The 19,791-nt window shown below is 41.0% G+C and overlaps 1 protein-coding gene across 1 annotated transcript in view; it reads left to right on the forward strand.

Annotated features, from left to right (window-relative positions):
• Window positions 1-5,733: 5,733 nt before the first annotated feature.
• LOC145405387 (homeobox protein Hox-A1-like) overlaps window positions 5,734-19,791 on the forward strand; it is a 67,258-nt gene continuing 53,200 nt past the window's right edge. The window contains exon 1 of the mRNA XM_080276794.1: window positions 5,734-6,346. Coding sequence (XP_080132920.1) covers window positions 5,764-6,346 — 583 coding nt within the window. The 5' untranslated portion in view covers window positions 5,734-5,763. The remainder of the gene's footprint in view (window positions 6,347-19,791) is intronic.

Raw genomic sequence — 19,791 nt, forward strand, 5'->3', positions numbered from 1 at the left:
GGTCATTTAAGATGGACTGATACTTGCTTTCTTTTTGTAAGCATGGGAAACGTCGTAAAATTTATTCTTCAGCTATTTATTTTGCATTTTAGACCTTGTTGTTGTCATGTAATTGTCATATGTTTCCAATATCGACATGGTTTGCAACAATATCGTGCAGTTGGATATTTTGGCGAAGCATGCAAAATAAGTCGCAGAGAAAGACATGTTACGAAACCTAAGCAAATGAGAATACGACCCATCTATTTTTTAGCCCATTGTACCGTGTCAGGCAGACCTAGAAAGAGACAGCATCCATTTCATTTTTTTTTCTTTTTTCCGCCGGGTAAATGAATTCTATACGTGAACAGCTGGAGACAAAAGTATAACTGATATTTTCTCATGGTTTTTCCTTTCCTCTGCTGGCTAACACTTTTGAGCTGAAAGTAGTCTAGTATGTTTCTCTGACCATAGATGAGTCTGTTGATATGGTGTGTAAGTGAGGAAAGTGACGGACATGCCTTGAGTGTGAAGTAGGACGCAGTGGGAAAATAGCTAACTTTTGTCCCTGACTGTAGTTGGTTTTCCTTTCACATCTGTTAATTCCGACTTTGCATTCACGTCTGTATGAGCTCATTTTTTGCATTCACAACTAGACGAATTCCGTTTCATATAGTTATACGAGTTGGTGTTTTGTATTCAGAGTTATACGAGTTAATGTTTTGTATTCACAGCTATACTGTTTCATGTTTTACATTCATAGGTATATAAGGTACTGTTTTGTGTTCACAGCTCTGCGAATTTGTGTGTGTGTGTGTGTGTGTGTGTGTGTGTGTGTGTTTTTCAGATTCTTATGAATTCGAGTATTGTATTCGCATCTATACATGTAAAAGTTTAGCACTTACTGTATATATTTTCCCGGAGTTCAGGGAAAGAATATCAGTTCACATTACCAACAAACGTCTGCCGTGGGAGCCTATTCTGTTTATGCCGCACGCAAGTAATAATTTACGGTACCTTTTTTTATTATTAGAACGATCCAGCTGTGATTTCTTGTCTTTAATACTTGCCACACAAGACATTGTAACTTTCCACATTTGGCCATCTTATTCAGGCTGACACTAAAGATTTGCTCAGCTGAGAGAAACCGTGCAGTCAGATTGTTAGGGGTCGACTTTTTTTCTCTTTTTTTTTTTTTTAAGCTTCAGGTCTGCATATTTGTACCCCTACTGCAGGTGACAAGTTCCTAATCATATTTTCAAAAGACTTTAATTCTTTTACTGCATTGTAAAGACATGGTTCCTTTATGGCTTTGCACGACATCGGTTCTTTTATGGTTTCGCACGACATGGGTCCTCTTATCGTTTGCTGAGTCAAGAGAGGAGCACTCCCATTGGCAGACGGATGCTCCAATAAGCTTTAGTCGTCTTGGTTACCTGTGTTTGCCGGCCGTGCTGAGAACTCTTGAGGCTCCACTTCCTGAACCATTCACGTCCCAGCACCCCTAACAAAGGGATGAGACGTTGTGTAACTGATGATTTGATAGGTTACTTGGCCTATCTGTTTTCGGAGTGCTTAATTGAATGTTGAGATGAAAGGCTCTGTCGTTCATTTTAAATCTACTAACAATCCATATTAAATCATTCTGTGTGATTTGCATTACTGAACAGTTGCACCCCCTTGTCATTCATGCCACAGTCTTCATCTAACTCTACACCTTCAGCCTTACCTTGGTTCTGGAAGGTTAATGACAACCTTCTCCTCACACGGTTAACCATGTTCTGTATTTTGGAGTCAGTATATACAAGCCGCCCGTTACAAACATAACCCTCCCACTTTCTTCAAGGAGAATATTTCTGGCTATTCTCAAGCAGGTATATTCAGTACTTTCCCCCCGAAAAAAAAAAAAAAAAAAAATCCCGATCAGCTTGCTCGAACTATAAGCTGTCTAATCACCACCTTGTCCCATTTTACTCTTGGCTGATAAAGTTCTGTACATCTTTAGCTAGTAATTACAAGTCCTAATCTGCTACAACAAAAGAACTTCCCTTAGCGTTATGAACAGAGGCAGAGTACGTAATTTTGGTCACGAAAGTCCTTAGGGCACTGTCTTTGTTCTAAATAAAAAATATACTGCATCTTCCTATCATTTCGGGGATAATCTATTTTCCACGAAGGTATACTGTACTTAAAACAAATCCGTTCTTCCTGGAAACCGACCAGAGCAAGTAATAGTATAAAAATTTCCACCAGTTTTAAATCGCCCCATGCACTACAAAGTAATATAGTTGATTTTTTTTTTTCAAATGCAACTCTAAACCTGCCAATACCGTAGTTTTTCCACCTGCGAGCGGATGTTACCACACACCATAATGCAACACCACAGTGGCACTAATACCAACTGTCTACATTGCAAAAGGCAGAGGATAACTTCTTCAGGACTCTTGAAACTATATAGTGGGATAACTTGTCGTTGTGCTGTATGGAAGAGCTATAAAAATTGCTGCAGGGAAATTAAGATCTAAGTTATCCCCAGCATCTGCGATTTGACTTTGTTAACAACGAAATCGCCAAACTGTTTTCCTAGTTGTGTGATACCAAATCAGTGCACCCGGGTATAATTATGTACTAGTTCAATGTTGACGTCTTTATATTTCACTGTAATCTCAAAACATCTATTAACATGTATACTTTTCATTTGCTAAGATTTCTCTTGCAAATTCCTGCTTGTTAATGAGCTCTTGTTGAACCTTTCTCACTGTTTGTTTTGTTTTGATGTATGTGTTTATTTGTGCTCCTCGTCTGCCACATCCATCAGCAAATTATTCAGCACTCGACACCTTGTTCTTCCCCCACCTTGCATTTTTCCTTAACCATCTGCCTTACATCCTTTATTCATTATTTTATTTACCCTTCCGTTCTTGTATACGCACCTCTATGTTCAGTCTTCCTGTTATGCAATCATTCTTGTTTTAATTAATTAATTAATTTATTTTTGCTATGTTCATTATTTTTCCTTAATTAATTTGTCAGTCCCCCCTACATTTAATTTCAGAAGCAATCTTTCATTAGCCCTTCCATTAGGGCATTTTTTTTTTATTCGTGCTACTACCAGAACATTTCATTCCTGTTGCCTCCAGACTATCTTATTCTGGCTCCCACCAGGTAATTTTAGTGTTGTTACCACCAGGCGGCTTTATTTTTACTCGAAGATTTTATGAAGGTTGGGACAGATCCTCTTAAGCAGAATAGCTGATTTTCTCTTTGATGATTGCCATTTAATAAGTCCTGGGTTCGATCCCTTGCAAAGTACAGGTGTATTGGATGTATTTATTTCCTCTTCTATGTCACCTCACGGTTATCCATTGTCAGTCTCCTCTCCATTATGTATTTCTTATCGCTCTTTCTGACACCCTTCCACGTCTCTTCTCACTTCCACTAACTCATATTTCTTCCAAGTCCACCTCTTCACCGATCCAGCATCTGCCTACCTGAAACTGCCACAGTCACTCACCATTCTCTTTCACACCTACCTTTCTCCGGCACCTCCCTTCCGCCGACCCCCTCATGATTTTCCACACTGAGCCACCTTTATCACCCACATCCACTCCTGTATCTCTCCTACCATACATTCTTTCGCTTCTTTTAAACACCCACCCATCCCCTCTTTCCTACATCAGCAAACCAGCACTGTTCCCCCACGCCCCACTTACACCTTGCACTTCTCCCACTCTCTTCTCTCTACCCCCTGCTACATTGCTACACTCTTAGCACACTGCATCTACCTCCCCCTGCTTATCTCCCCTCCTCTCCTTCTCTCTCTCCCGCCTCCCACTTCCTCTTCCCAGATTTTCCATCCTCCTCTACCCATTCCTTTCGGTCTCTGTCTCTCCCCATCACCTCCTCTCTCTTTCAACACTCCTGCAGCCTGCTCTCTTCCCATTTCTCATCGTCTTTTTCTCCCTTTACTACCTATCACCTCTTCCCAGCTCCTGTTTCTCTTTCCCTCATACCCATCCACCATCAACCTCTTTCCTCCACTCTGCCCATCTTCTCTCCTTCGCTCTCTTCCCCATCCAGGTCCCTCTTCCCGTCCCCCATCCCCATCTCTCTCCCTCTATTGTTTAGGAGTGGTGAGAAGAAAAAAGAATTGTTCCGTGATGTGTGTACTGGTGACTCCTTGCGGGTTTACTCTGAGGCGTTGATTGTGTCAGTGAGTATATGCACTGGGCTGCTTTGGGTGTAATAGATCAATAGAGGCCGGGATTTAAACTGGAGCGCACGCACACTGAATGTTTCTGGGGTGGTATTTGCTTTTGTGTCCAGGTACTTTGAAAATTTTGGGAGAGGGGCGATGGAGGTGAAGTCGCTGCTGTAACTCTTGCCTTTAATGTGTAGTTATTCCTTGAAAACGCGAATTGCTGGACTGTCTAGCTTTGTGATACGTATTTGTTGTATTGCATTGCACACACACACACACACACACACACACACACACACACACTGGAGGACTAGTGATTAATACCCCATTTTTGTACGCACCCCATTTTTAGTGCCCACCCCATTTTCAGTGCCCACCCCATTTTCAGTACCCACCCCATTATTAGTACCCACCCCATTATCAGTACCCACCCCATTATCAGTACCCACCCCAGTATCAGTACCCACCCCATTATCAGTACCCACCCCATTATTAGTACCCACCCACATTATTAATACCCACCCTATTATTAGTACCCACCCCATTATTAGTACCCACCCCATTATTAGTACCCACCCCATTATTAGTACCCACCCAATTATTGTATCCACATCATTTTGCTGTCACCCCATTTTCAGTGCCCACCCCATCTTAAGGATCCCCCCATTTTATTAACCTATTTTCATTATCCACCCCATTTAGTACCCACCACGTTTTTAATATCCATCCAATAACTATTAACCATTTCATTTTTGGTACCCATCCTATTTCTGATATGTCCCATTATTAGCCTCCATCACATTTTTTTTTTTTAAGTATCCACCCCACTTAAGCACCCGTCCCCATTTAGTAGCCCATTTACCGCCTTTTTAGTACCCATCACAGTTCTACTATTAACCCAATTTTTATTATTGACCCAGTTTTTAATAACAACCCAATTTTTAGTACCCATTCAAATTTTTTCCTCCTAATTTCCCCATTTTATAGTAGGCAATACACCCTATTTTTCTATACATGCTTTTTTTTTTTTTTTTAGTATTCAGGTCCTTTTTAATACTGGAATTAGTTTTAGTACCCACCCCATTTTTAGGTGGAATGATGATGATGACGATGATGATGACGATGATGATGGTTCTCACATCTGAGTAGATATTCATGTAAAATATAATAAGAGGGTGTAAACGAGGGTGTGTGTATATGTTTCTCACAGGTGTCTGAGTTTGTAATCATGTAGATTATATAATTGTGTGCGTGTGTCTGTGTGTGTGTGTTTCTCACAGGTGTCTGAGTTTGTAGTCGTGTAGATTATATAATTGTGTGTGTGTGTGTGTGTCTGTGTGTGTCTGTGTGTGTGTGTGTGTCTGTGTGTGTGTGTGTGTGTGTGTGTGTGTGTGTGTTTACAAATATGTATGTGTGTGTGTGATGTATGTAAGTATGTATGTGTGTGTTAGGTTGTGGTGTGGTGGCGGGGTGTCGGTGTACCTGGTGGTGTGGGCGGGGCTGTGGGGGGTGTGGGGGCGGGGCGAGGCGGGGCGGGCTGTGGGGGCGGTGCGGCGCGGCAGTGTGAGGGTAGCCGCGGCCCCATGAACACCACCAACATGGTGTACGGGGTGTGCAACGCAGAGTCTGGCTATCACAGCCAGGCCTACACCACATCAGAGCTTCAGCACTACTACGCACAGTGCCAGGGTCATGACGTGCAGGGCCAGACGTATATTCCACCCGCCCTCACGCCCACGGACCACGCCCGCCCGCAACATGCAGCTCTCCAGGACGCCCATGTGCCCGCCTCTTACACCAGCTTGGATGACTACGGGAGCGTGTGTTACCCAGGGCATGGAGCGGGTGGTATGGCAGCCCAACACCACGTCTCCCAGGGCTACGACTACACCAGCGCCGTGCAGGCTGCGGCAGCGGCAGGTGTGGGGGGCCAGACGGGCGTCATGTCCCCAGCCGCCGCAGGGGGCTACCCGGGCTACCTGGACCCCGCCGCACAGTACCGCCACATGAGCATGGGTCTGTACGCCCACCACGAGGGTGTGCGGGAGGCGTGTGGCGTGGGCGGCATGATGGGCGGCTCCCCACATGGCCTCCCGCATCATCAGCCGCAGCAGACCGTGCCAACCTACAAGTGGATGCAGGTTAAGAGGAATGTGCCTAAGCCAGGTGAGGTCATCTTCACCTTCATCACTGCAGTCTTCATTTCATCAGTGCCACTCATTTTCACCCTCCACCGCAAACATTATCATTGTCATTTCCATCAGTGCCACTCATTTTCACCTCCACCACCAACATTACCATTGTCATTTCCATCACTGCCAGTCTTCTCATCTCCACGACTAACATTATCATTTTCATTTCCATCACTGTCATTCATTTTCACCCCACCACCAACAGTATCCGTAGCTCATTAGTGACCACAAATAAAAGTACATAAAAATTAATCCAGGTTAAAAAACGAAAGAATCTATATACATACCTTTGTTTAAATGTTCCAGTAATATACCCGGCCATATCGTATTGAAAAATTATGGGGAAAACAATTTATAGTGGTGATTGTTTTCTTAGTGTCACGAATAGCTTAATGGCGGCATCGTAATATCTTCCGGTTAATAATAAAGTTCACATAATTAATTCATTTATTATCAGCTGACTCCATTTGAATTATATACATTCACTGAACAGGCATCTGATGTTAATGTAATTTCTGTTGGCTCCATGATTACCCACTGCCTGTGTGTAATTAAGCAAGAATTTGATCCTTTTTTTTTTTTTCACGCCACTGTTATTATATCTCATCTGCCTGTTATCTGCTCTTGGCCTTGGAATTTTTACTTGATTAAACAGATAATAAAATCACACCCATTGGAAATTCTACACAAGTATTAATTACACTCTCTCTGAACACATTAAATTACTATTGTCTGCGTTCACCGTTGTGACATTATGCTCCATTATATAAGTGAGTTGCACAGTAAAAATAAGAGAAAATTCTTTCTTTCCCCTTCGCAAAAGTGCAAAAAATCAGCCCACGGAGCACTGTACACTTGGATAATTTGGATATATACATTGCCAAGAAGAAATTTTTGTAGCATTAAAATATTCCATGAAGCTCATACCGTATTCAGAGTGACTTGAGAATCATGCGTCTTTATGCCTTTTTATCAGCACACCATATTAATCGTGCATTCCTGCTGTCTGCGTCATTAGGCTGTAAAGTTCAGTTCACAGTCAAACATCAGCATAAACGTGCAGTGTTAATTATGCAGCTTTACAGTCAATCATAGAGATGCGTTTACGTCATAGAGTTGCGTTCACAGTCACTGAGTGGCATGCATACACAACCCTCCGACATTATCTAAAAAATCTCTCGCCTGATTAGAGTTCACCGTGTTATCTCAAGATCCGATCAGAGTTGACACATCTCCACACCTCAGCGTCTCTTATCTCCTCACAGCTGCACGACACCCCATCAGTACGAGGAGTTCTTAATCCCGGTAGTTAGAGTACACGAGAGAATCATTATAGCGCCTGTGTTCTAACCAGACGAAGATCTCTAAATTTTCCAGTTACCGACCTCAGTCAGGGTGGAGGATTGATTGTACTAGTAACCAAGAAGACTAATTATTGCGTCATAACTAAAGCCTATTGAATTTCATGCAAGCACGACTAAGTATTCCTGTTGTGAGAATGGTCTATACTATTCAGGCGAAAATGAATCGACAGTAGTAAACAAACTGAATAATATTGATTATAACCCAGAGATTCTAAGCCTAATGAAAATCGTCTTTGGGTTGTTAGAAAATAAAATCATCCTTAACTATAATGAAATTGTTTGTGGGTAGTTAGAACACACACAAAAATAATCACTAATAGGACTAATTGATATTATTTCTAATCCTTTATATTCTCATGTATCCTTAAATAAAATTGTCTGTTGGTATTTAGAACAGAGCATAAAATTGCCATTAAGAGGTTTGATAAATATTGATTTTATCACTATCAGTTTTAAAATCCTTAACTTAAACTCGTCTGTCCATAGTTAAAATAGAACATAAACTCATTACTTAATAAGACTGATTCGTATTGTCTCTTATCCCTTCATTGCCAGATGTCCTTAACTGCAGTAAAAATATCAGTCCATTATTACAGTAAAAAAGAAATAAAATCACCAATAGAAGGGTTTCTAAATATTTTTTCTGACTATCCCAAAGCCAGACGTCTTTCCGAACTGAAGAAAGTGTCTAATTAATAACAGAACATAATATTGTCATGAAAGGGATTAATGATTATCGTTCTTAATCCCTCCAGTCGTAGAGGTCCTGAATTGGAATAAAATAACTGGAATATAAAATGGCAGTTGGATTGACTGATAATCCTTTCAAGGAAGCAAGAATAAACGAGAAATATATCATTGATTTTAAAACGTTAATAATAATAATTCGTATCCCTTCAGTCCTACACGTCCTCAGCTGCAATGAAATAGTCTGGGGGTACCTAGAAATTAGAGTACGAGTTAAAAAAAAAAATCTTAATCTTTCAGTTAATTGATTAATATTGTATCTAACTCTTTTCTCAGAGATTCTTCATTCCTTAAGTCCGATGACGTATTCATTTCATTTTTGCTGTCGATAGGAAACTTTATTCGGTATGGAAGGGAGTAGATATAATTTTCCATTAAGACGAAAGGTCTCCTCCAAGCTTAATCAGATTGCTTAAGAATAAACATAAAATTGCGTAACTGGATTTAAGGAGTAGAGTAATAAAATCGTCTCTCGGAAGCTAGAATAGAACAAAGCCGTCAGTGAATAGGTTAATTAATATTATTTCCAAACTTTTACATTACCCCAATCCCTTCTAAACTCCTTGAAATGGAACAACGTCCTTAATTTATTCTTGCCGCTGCCCAGACGTATTATGCAACTAAAGAGACTTGTAAGGAAGGATTTACTGGTGCCATATCTAACCCCTCCTGTTCGAAAAGCCTATACTGAGTTGAATGAAATCGGCAGGAGATGGTAAGAATGAAAAAAGAAAATCCCTAAGTCACTTAATGGGAAAAAAAAACTCGTACCATAGCAAGAGGAGAAAAAAATCGTCCTCGTGGTGAAGTGGTTTCTGATTAATGTTCTTATTGTTGCCACCTGACGATTTCCATCATCCTTGGAAAAACTTCTCTCAGTGAAGGAAGTAAGAACAATGGGCATTAATATTTTCAAAACAATGACGTATGTATTATCTTTCATTTTTGCTACCACCAGATTTTTTTTTTTCTTACTGAAGGATTTCTCTCAGTGGAGGGATATGGGAACACACTCCGTTAGCCCCATTTAAACTCAGTTCTTGCTGTCACTCCTCGATTTTCTTTTTAGGTTAACCAAAAGCTCTAGCAGTGCATGAATTAATCTGCCTTCCGTTATCGCTATCGCCGTCAGCTCTACAGGAACCTTAATTCTTTGAGTACGATGACGCCTTATTTTACCCTTGATACCTACAGACGCATATATCACTGCAATGGCCGCATACAACAGGGGAAAGTCCTACAATCCAATGACGTATTATTAGATGCCTACAGAGGATTTTTATGGAGCTGAGGAGAGATCTTTTGTTTTAAATAGGTATATGAAGTCTACATTAAGCCTCTCCCATAAGTGAGTAAAATTGTCTGAAAGTAGCACGATAAACTAAAAAAAAAAAAAAAAATCGTCATAATGAAGGGGTCAGTGTGAGTGCCACGTTATCGGCAGCTACAGAATATGGCAAGATGTTGGGATCTTATCGGATGGGATTAGGTAATAGGGGTGTTGTCCGATAAGAGGAGGTATTATAGGGTGTTAATGCCCACTACGGAGACTATATCGGCAACATCGGGAGCCTTGAGAGTGGAATCAGGCTCTATCGGCAGTTGTGTGGTAAGGGCTACGGGTCTTATCGAGGGATGTAGATAATAGGATGGTATGGAATATGGTAGGAGATTATGGGAGTGTAATTGACCATCAGCACTGATATCTGGAGCCTTACAGTAATGAGTTATCGGCAGCTATGGTAGAGGCTCTTATCGGTCCTATCGGAGGGCGTAGAGGACAGAGGTGCTACTGGCCGTTATGGTAGATTATATGGGTGTTATTGTTCATTGTAGGGACGATATCGGTAACATTGAAGTATTGCGTTATCGGCAGAGGCTGTTATTGGTCATATGGAAGAGCTTAAGTGATATGGAGGCTACTGGGCATTATGGGAGATTAAAAAGGTGTAATGTCTCAATATAGACTATATCTGGAGACCTGAACAGCGTTATCGGCGGCTATTAACTAGGGGTACGTTTTTTTTATCGGGGTTATCGGAGGACGGAGAGTTTAAAGATGCTGCCGAACACACGAACAGTGATAGACAGACAGATAGATAGATAATGGACTCGAGTCGGCGCGTACGGAAGAAGAAAGATCGGCGGGAAGCGTCGGGATACACACTCATCGCCAAAATTTCGCTGGCTTTTCCCCGCGAACATCGTTTCCTGCCTCTCATATTCCTCATTCCTCTTCGAACGTCAAATCACCTTCCTTCTCATGCTTAATTTGTTGCGTGCTTCATATTGTACTCAAAAAAATAATTCGCATAACGCCTTCCATTGCTACAGCCGGCAGAGATGAGTCGGCGGAGTTTTAATGGTTCAGTGACGGGGAGAGGCGATGAGAGGAGAGGCAAGAGCTTACAGAAAGAGAGAGCAGTATTATCTCTATAACCTTGTAACTAAATCACCCCTGATTTATCAGCCCATATATATATTTCCCCCATCTTCATTTATATATTTTAATCTTTTCTTTATGATGACTTTCCTTTCATAGTGTTGCTGATACCAGATTATATATTACTTAGGGAAGGCCTTCAAAAGTGAAGGCTATTTTGAACCCCATTGATGCAGAAGGTGTCGCCGCTGCTAAATATCATCATCTAGTAGTGGCCAAAAATTGTATGGAAAAAAAAAAAAAGACCATCGTACTGAGGGGGAAATCAGCGTTTGTCCCACCAGATTATAATATTCAGTTTAACCCCTTCAGTCCGATGACATTAATATATTTTCTTGCTATGTTCAGAACATTTAATTCAGCTTTGGAGACTATTGGAACTAGAGTTTTTTTTTTTCTACTAAGTGCTGTGTGTATTTGATCTCTTGCAATAGTTTTTTTTGGGGGGTGGGGGGTGGGGTGTATATGTGCCTTGTAAATATCTGCTATAATATACACACACTGATGAAACGAAAGCATATTTACCTTTGCTATATTTCATTCTCATTAACTTGGACCAATTCTCATTCTTCTGCAGTTTATTTCACATAGCTCAGTGACACAAAAAGACGATACTCTGGCCCTACATCTTTCTACAGTACTTCGAGAATGGCGGCATCATCTTCTAGTGTTAATCTTCTGCTATAACTAAACATTCAGTATGGAGGGATGGCAAGTTTAGACCATGATAAAGTGAAGAGAGTATGGCACCTGACGGCTTAACCCCTTCACCACGATAATGCCTATTTTATTTTATTCTCTGCTGCCTTCAGACGGTTTTAGTTAGCCTCGGAGAGAATTTTCTGACTGAAGGAGACTTAGATGAATTAATTCGTCTAAACCTGCAAAATTAAGACTAAAACAGATGTCATTGCTCTTCAGTGGTTAATAATTTTCTCTCATATCCGCATAATACAGCTGTGACTGGGGAAAGACAAAAAGCAATCCGAACATTGATTACTCCTTCAACCCGAGGACGTGAATTCCTTTCTTTCTTTGCTAAGTTCTATTCTGGTGAGAAGAAACTGAACTCGAGGGCTCGTAGCTTTCAGTAAAATAAAATAAAATAATAAATGAAGTAATAAGAAAAGCAGAACTATACTGCTAAGCGCAGGAAGCGTGAATTAGAAAATAGAATAAAGTAAAATCAAACTCGCAAGGCAGTTTATGAAAATACATGACTGATTGCAAAAAACAATAACGAAAACAAGAACCGCAAAACAGTCAAATACACATAATGCGTACATGTGAACGCTACAGAAGGCAAAAAATAAAATAAGAAAATAAATATGTAAATAACTAAACGCAAAGCCAATGAAGGTTATGCAAAGTGTGCTCGTAATGAACGCAAGAACAAATGTGACAAGTTTTAAGTAAACATAATGCATGATTGAGGCTGCTAAAAAAAAAAAAAAAGTTTAGAATATAGGCTAAGGCGTGGCTGTGACCGCTAGAAAACGGCTACAATTCTATAATGAACATAATGCGTGATTATGACCTGCATATATATTAATGACAAAAGCGCGCAATACAGTTATATAACACACACAGCACGTATATGTAACCACAGAAAATAATGATAGAAATAATAATGACTGACATTTTTGTAATAAAGGTAACTGGGAACGGTGCGACCACTAGTATGAAATTATCGACACTACAAACCTGACATAATTACCGCCTCATTATGCGTGCCGTCGCCGCCCCCCGATCATTATCTCCGGTTCACGTCACATTAAAAGCGGACTTTGCTTGGTGCTATTACCGGTGTGGACGTTGCTCATATTTTTGTCATTAGCCTCATAAGGACTGTGCCATAATTGCATTTTCTGCTGTTGCAACCACTAGATGATGATATTGTACCGGCCGTCGCTTAAAATATATAGTTCGCGTCACATTTAAATCCGTAATTCAAAATGTTTCTTTAGTTTCGTAACGTCTCTTTCTCTGGTATTTATTTTGCCTGGTGGTGTAGTGTTTGCCAAGATGCTGACCATGAATCAACGCATATGGTTTCACGGTAGGGATGAACACTGCTGTGCCATTACTGTGACTCAACCGTTGGTACCCCAGCTGGTAGCAAAGAAGGAATTTAAGCCTTACCATATACTTGAATTATCTCTTTTTCATTGCTTATGTGCATGCCCCGCGTCCTTAGCTTCCGTTGTTTGAACTGTCAGGATTCCATATCTAACATGCTCATTCGAGGGACGATCTGCTGTTTACTTTGTCGAAAAAAAGATACAGTAAAGTAGATGGAAGCCATGGGGGTTATCACACTTCGTCCGGGAAGCCATAGATTGGAAAAAGTTGGGAACCACCGCTTTAGATGTAGAGGGTTTCCACTAAAGAAAAAAATCTGGGGATATCTGAAAATTTTTGACTCCTGGCCAGAATATTAATTGCCATGGTTTTTAATGTCTTTCCCTAGACGGGTTTCATTGGCCTTACTTTGCATTCACAACAGTCGCCGCTAATCTCTCCAGATTATTTTTCTCACCTGCTCCCCTTTCCACCCTTCTCGTCTAGCCTTAGCCGAACTGAAAATACAAAGCTCGTATTTCGCTCTCGGTGGGTTTCGAATGTCCGTCAACCTCTCTCGTAGTGTCTTTTGCAGTTCAGAGAATTTTCGGATTACCTGGAAGCGATGACAGAGCCACCAATGAATGAATTCTCCCCGAACACTAGGCTTTGCTGGGAGTTCCTCGACCATGGGGAGGTTGTGGAAGTTTCAGGGCTGTTTCGTTATGTATTCATTTATGCTTTTATTTTTTCTTATCATTATATAGGATAGCAGACACTGCCAGTAAATGATGCTGCTTTGCTTTTGTTCTGGGCGCTATCATGCTAGAGCGGGTGAGAGCAAGCATATGTAATTATACTGTACGGTTTATGTTTATTATGAATTCAGACGATATAATGAATGTTTCCCAAATGATGACAGTTTTTTCAGTTCAGTATATAATATTGAACAAGTGTTGGTAAATGAGATATTCATAAATTAAAATGATTACGTCAGTGTTCGGCTAGTGTTCGCTGATAAGATGTGTTATATGCATTCAGTATATAATGTTCAGCGAGTGTCTGCGAATCTAATACGAGTATTTGTTTTTATCAATTCAGTAAATACATTGAATGTTCAGTAAGTGCTGGCAGGTGTGTGTAGGTGTAAATACATTGAATATTTAATATTTCCGGATGAGGTATTTTGAAATGAGTTATTTAAGAGGAGCCTGTGGAGTCACATGGAGAGACAGGCTGACGAATGAGGATATAAAGGAGCGTTGTGGTGTGGATGTGGATGTGATAGGAAGCGTTATGAGGAACACACTGAGGTGGTTTGGCCATGTGGAGAGGATGGAGGGTGAAAGACTGACGAAGAGAGTGTATGTGAGTGAGGTGGAGGGGGGAAGAGGGAGGGAGAGGCCGAGGATGAGATGGAGGGATGGGGTGGAGAGGTATATGAGAGAGGGGGGTGTGAGTTGGGAGCAGGGCAGTGAAAAGGCGGGGGAAAGGGCGACTTGGAGGCGATTTGTTTGTGGCCACCCCAAACGGGATTGAGGCGTCTGGCAATAGATAGATAGATAGATAGATAGTATTTTGGCTTCACACCTGCACCACACCTGTCTCGCCTTGTGTAGAAGCCGCTCGTGTTCTACCCGTACTGTACAGACGGAGACAATATCTTCCCTGTTCTGTCTGAAGAAAATATTCAAATGGCGAAATACAGTGAAAACTCTATCTATAGTAGTGCGTTTTTCAAATAGTTCGATTTTTCCGCTATGTGTTCGTCAAACATTGGAGAGATACTTCTGTCTCTCTCTTTACGTCATCATCATCATCATCCATCACCATTGTCATAAGCGTAAGTTTAGTGCTATGCTGGGATGGTATTATCCAGAAACAATAAACAAAGTCATAATTTAGTCTTTTGTTATTTTTTTCTGTATTCTTATGAGATGAATTCACTGAATAGGTCAGTTGTTTGCAGAACCATCGGTTATAAACTACGGTAACATATTAGCGCAAGGCCCATTACATTATGTGAAACGGCTTATGTGAAATAACATCAATTTATGAGGTAAAACATATTCCTAGGTAACATTTTTTAAAATTATTTTTTCCAAGAATACGGTAATGTAATTCGGCCTTGTCGAACTTAAACGCCAAAATATTTAAATTGTGCGAATAATGAAGATGCAGTAGTTTCGGCAAGATTTTGACTATCTCTTCTCTTTCCCTCTACCAACCATCACCATCCTTGTTTCTTTTCATTTTCCATCTGTAAATAATCGTTTTAAAAAGTGGATTGAGAAAAAGGTACTAGTGAATAAGAGAGGGACTCCGTGACGTGTGCACCTTCATGGTGTTGATGAGGCCCAGGTGTCGAATGCTGACCCAGGTATTGATGCGGCGTCAACATGGTGATGGATGGAGGATGGATGGATGGATGGAGGGAGGTATGGAAGGAGGGAGAGAGGGAGCATTGAATACCACGTGAGTCGGTGTTTGTGGTGTTTGTGTAGTGTTTGGGATGTGCTGGTGATGCTTGTTTGGTGGGGGCTTAGAGTACCAAGTGAATTGGTGTTTGTGTGTGTGTGTGTGTGTGTGTGTGTGTGTGTGTGTGTTTGTGTGTGTGTGTGTGTGTGTTTGTGTGTGTGTGTGTGTGTGTGTTTGTGTGTGTGTGTGTGTGTGTGTTTGTGTGTGTGTGTGTGTGTTTGTGTGTGTGTGTGTGTGTGTGTGTAGTGTTTTTGATGTGCTGGTGATGTTTGTTCGAGGTGCGTGTGTGGTTTGAGATTTGTTTATTGTACTGGTAATGTTTTAGGGATATGTGTATTTGTGGGTTTAAATTTCGTTGCCGATGTTTGTTTGAGGTGTGCATATGATGTCTGCGTCGTGCTGATAATGTTTGCATGAGATGAATGTTGAGGTGAATGTTTGGTTGGTGTTTTGATCATGCTGGTGATGTTTGCATGAAGTGAATATGTGTGTCGTGTTTTTGTTGTGCTAATGATGACTACAAGGTCACTGAATGAGATGTCGGGGTCAAGTTGCACATAGAGAATAATATCAGCCTGAGACACTCATTCATAAACAACTTTTTCTAGGCTACGGCATCAAAATTGTCTCAACCCCTTCAGTGATATAACTTTTAATTCATCCTAAGCTTGTTACCATCAGACAATTTTGTTCAGCTTAGGAGCGACTCTTAGCCTTTTTCTTGCTACCTCGATCATGACGATTTTAATTAATTTGGAAACCCTCCTGTATAGAAGGGGTCAGTGGAGGATACTGCTAACCCTTCCAGCTCAAGAAGAAAATCCCAAACTGAATAAAATCGTCACGTAGCAGCGAAAATAAAATATGAGAGAGAGAGAGAGAGAGAGAGAGAGAGAGAGAGAGAGAGAGAGAGAGAGAGAGAGAGAGAAAATGAAAAGAAAAACTGAGAGAATTAAGGAAAGTCCACTCACCCACTCCACTCAAAATCCACCACCCAGCCAGTCAACCCGTAGTTTAATTATCCGCGGTGGCTTTCAACTTTTCAACTAGAGGGTTACTAAGGAGACTCAACCCTTCCAGTAAGTGACAGGAACTGAGTTATGATCATCTGGTAACTCGTGACTCAGCCTTGATTCATGACTCCTTTAATGCCTCACTGACTCATCCCTCACGCACCCTCCTGACTGGTTCTCCCACGCGATGTAGAGTGGAGTGGAGTGGTTGAGTTGATTGGAGGGAAGTGTAGATGAGTGGAGTGTACCTGGGCTTAGTGGAGGGGATTTGATTGGATGGGTATCTGAGCCAGTGATGAAGGGAGAAACCTGTACTGTACACAGGAAAAATCATCTGGTAAATTACCAATATGCTGGGAATCGAACCAGGGACTCTCAGATGTAGTGGTATGCTGCCTGGCTCTCATCTGAGAGTCCCTGGTTCGATTCCCAGCATATTGGTAATTTACCAGATGAGCCAGTGATGTTGAGGCCTAAGTCATTTCGCCAGATTATCCATTTCATCTTCCAAGGTAATCATGAGATGAGACTTAGAGATATAGCCTGCATAAAAAGGAAGGAGCCTTAGTGATTTAGAAATATTCTGATGAAACTTACCTGTACAACACTGCTTGAACGTATGTAGAACTGTCGGGAGTGTGCAAACCGACCGCCAAATGTACTGTTTATATATCAGCTAGGGAGACATAATGTGTAGTGAAGGGAGTAGATGCAGACATAAAGCTATCCACGAAAGCCACCTCTAGTTTTTTTTTTTTTTTTTTTTTTTTTTTTTAACACCCTGATGTGAAGTCACGCTCAGAATAAAACATGAATGAAATGGTTATTCGAACTGAGTCAGTAAACGCGTCACTTAAGCAGTGTATGCGTTATTAATGATGTAAGCGATGACACGTGAGAAGGGTTAAGGGAGGGAGGGGACGGGGAGTGTTAGTGGAGAGGTGATGAGAATGGATTGACAAGGTGTGTGATGCTTATAATTCATAGCCATTATAGTTTAACATCGAGGTTTAAATGATAAGTGAATGGATGTATTTGTAGCGCTTTTTTTTTTTTTGTTTTTTTTTTTTTCGTTGGACGGTCAAATGATAGGCCTGTTTTCGTGCTTTCGTTTTCTCTAAGCAGAATAAAATCGTCTGATATCATCGTCAGAGGGTTAGTGATGTAAGTGGTGATACGCGTGAAGGATAAGGGGGAGGGGATGAAAGGAGGGGGTAGGCAGGGGAATGAGAGGAAGGGTAAGAGAGGGGAAGGGGAGGGGGTGTTACTGAAGAGGTGAAGATAAAAGGATTGACACGGTTTTGAAAATTGTCGTTTGATGATGGCGGCTCTGTGTGTTAATACCATTGCCTTACATATATCAGTCTTGTTAAAGCTAGAATATTTTATTTTACCAGAGAGAAACCTTTTGAACCGAAGGGGCTACATATGACATTCATCAGCCACTTCATTAAGCTGAACAAAATCGTGCGGCATCATCGGTAGGGAGTAAATGATGTAAGGAATGAAGGGGATGGCGGTCGAGATTGGATTTGGGGGAAGCGGGAGAGGGAGTTGAGGAGGTAAAGTAAACTGAAAATAAAATTAATGGAACTTAAGAGGCTAGTAATGATAATCATGTATTGTAATTTTTTTTTATTTCGTTTTCTCTTCTCCTCTATGCATCTCCTTCCTTCCTCTTGTTAAATGCCCATTTCCAAAACCCATGTTCGATTCTCAAGCTAGCCAGACTTTTGGACATTTAATACGGTTGGGGACCTGAATGTAATCTAGATTGTTGCATGTCGTATTCTATGGTAAACTTGTGTCAGTAGAAATGATTATCTTCCTTAATGACTCTTGTACAGTCAGAGGGCACTAATCCTAAACCTCCTTTCTTCTACTCGGCCGGCCAGCGCACATCGGGTCCTATCGATCTCACCCACTCTGCTGTCTTCACTCCCTCACAGCTGTTGTTGGCCGCTGCTTGACGCCCGACTCGGCCTGGTCACAACTAGGTCGGAATTAGAGATATTCTAAGTCGCTTTGGAAATTTCGTAACACTTTTTACCCAGTGATTGATTTTGCATATTACAGTTCAGCTTGGTTTTGCCATTAATTACATTGCGTGATCGTACAGTCGTTTGTATTTTCGTTCCCAAGTTTCGTGAACATACGAGTATAGTCCGACTCGAAGAGGCTTTGATATTTAGTAACACTACATCCTTAGCTATTTATTCTGCATATTATACTACAGTATCCGCTTGTATGTTATTCATACAAACTACATTGATATTGAAAATATATAAATAACATACAAAAGAATGTGAAGGTGTAATATGCAGAATAAATCGGTAAGGTAGAAACACTGCAAAGCCTCCCGAACCACGTAGAATGCGTTTTTAGAATGCGTTTTTCTGGTTTGCACTCGAGGTGACATTGGAGATTTCATTTATTTGGCATACCGTATTAACACCATTTCATCCTCTTGCACATTACTGACACACGCAGTATCCATACTACGAATATATAAATAACAGAAAAGGGAATATCAAGCGTAATAAAAAATACTACTAAGCCTCCAGTGCTGAATGCTCTGGGACGTGGCATACAAGCAAGCAAAATCTAATGCACAAAACTGTTCGTTCAGTGACCATCAGATATTGGGGGTTTACGTGCTCCTTCGCCAACATTTCTAATAATGAGGCAGGTAGACTCCAAGCATTGTCGAAATAATAATTATAAAGACCCAAGAAATCCACAGAAGAACCGATGAAATTGGTAATACGTTCTGAATTCTAGTGAACCGGGAGGCGATCTTGAGGTACTGACGACAAAGATTTATACTTATTAGTTACTTATCTGTATATTTACTGGTTACTGATATCTGGGATACTTTATCATCCGAAAAAGGTAGGCACGATCAAGAGTGAGAGAGCGCGCTGTGTGCAAGCCTGCGGTGGGTAGGCTACCGACACAGGGACGAGCAGTAATGATCAAATGATTAGGTGGGCCGCAGTAGTCCTTTGTAGTCCCCTCCCCTGCCCTGACAAGGTTCTGACAGGGAGGTATAGGTGATGAAAGGGTTGTATACTTGGTTGAATTGTCGTAGGATTATTATTATTACTTTTTAATGCTGTAATGATTAAGCTATCATGTGGGTGCAGTACCAGAACCATTAAGCCTTTGTGGTCCCCTCGCCTGGGTGGTGATCAGGTTGTAGGCTTGTGTGTGTGTGTGTGTGTGTGTGTGTGTGTGTGTGTTTTTTTTTAGTATTCCCCGTGAAATTTTTTGCTAGTGGTCCCCTTTTATTTTTTATTAGTCATCCCCCCTT

This window comes from Coenobita brevimanus, chromosome 66 (assembly GCF_032717465.1).
Source record: "Coenobita brevimanus isolate Jiangsu-jjx chromosome 66, ASM3271746v2, whole genome shotgun sequence".
NCBI classification, from domain to species: domain Eukaryota; kingdom Metazoa; phylum Arthropoda; class Malacostraca; order Decapoda; family Coenobitidae; genus Coenobita; species Coenobita brevimanus.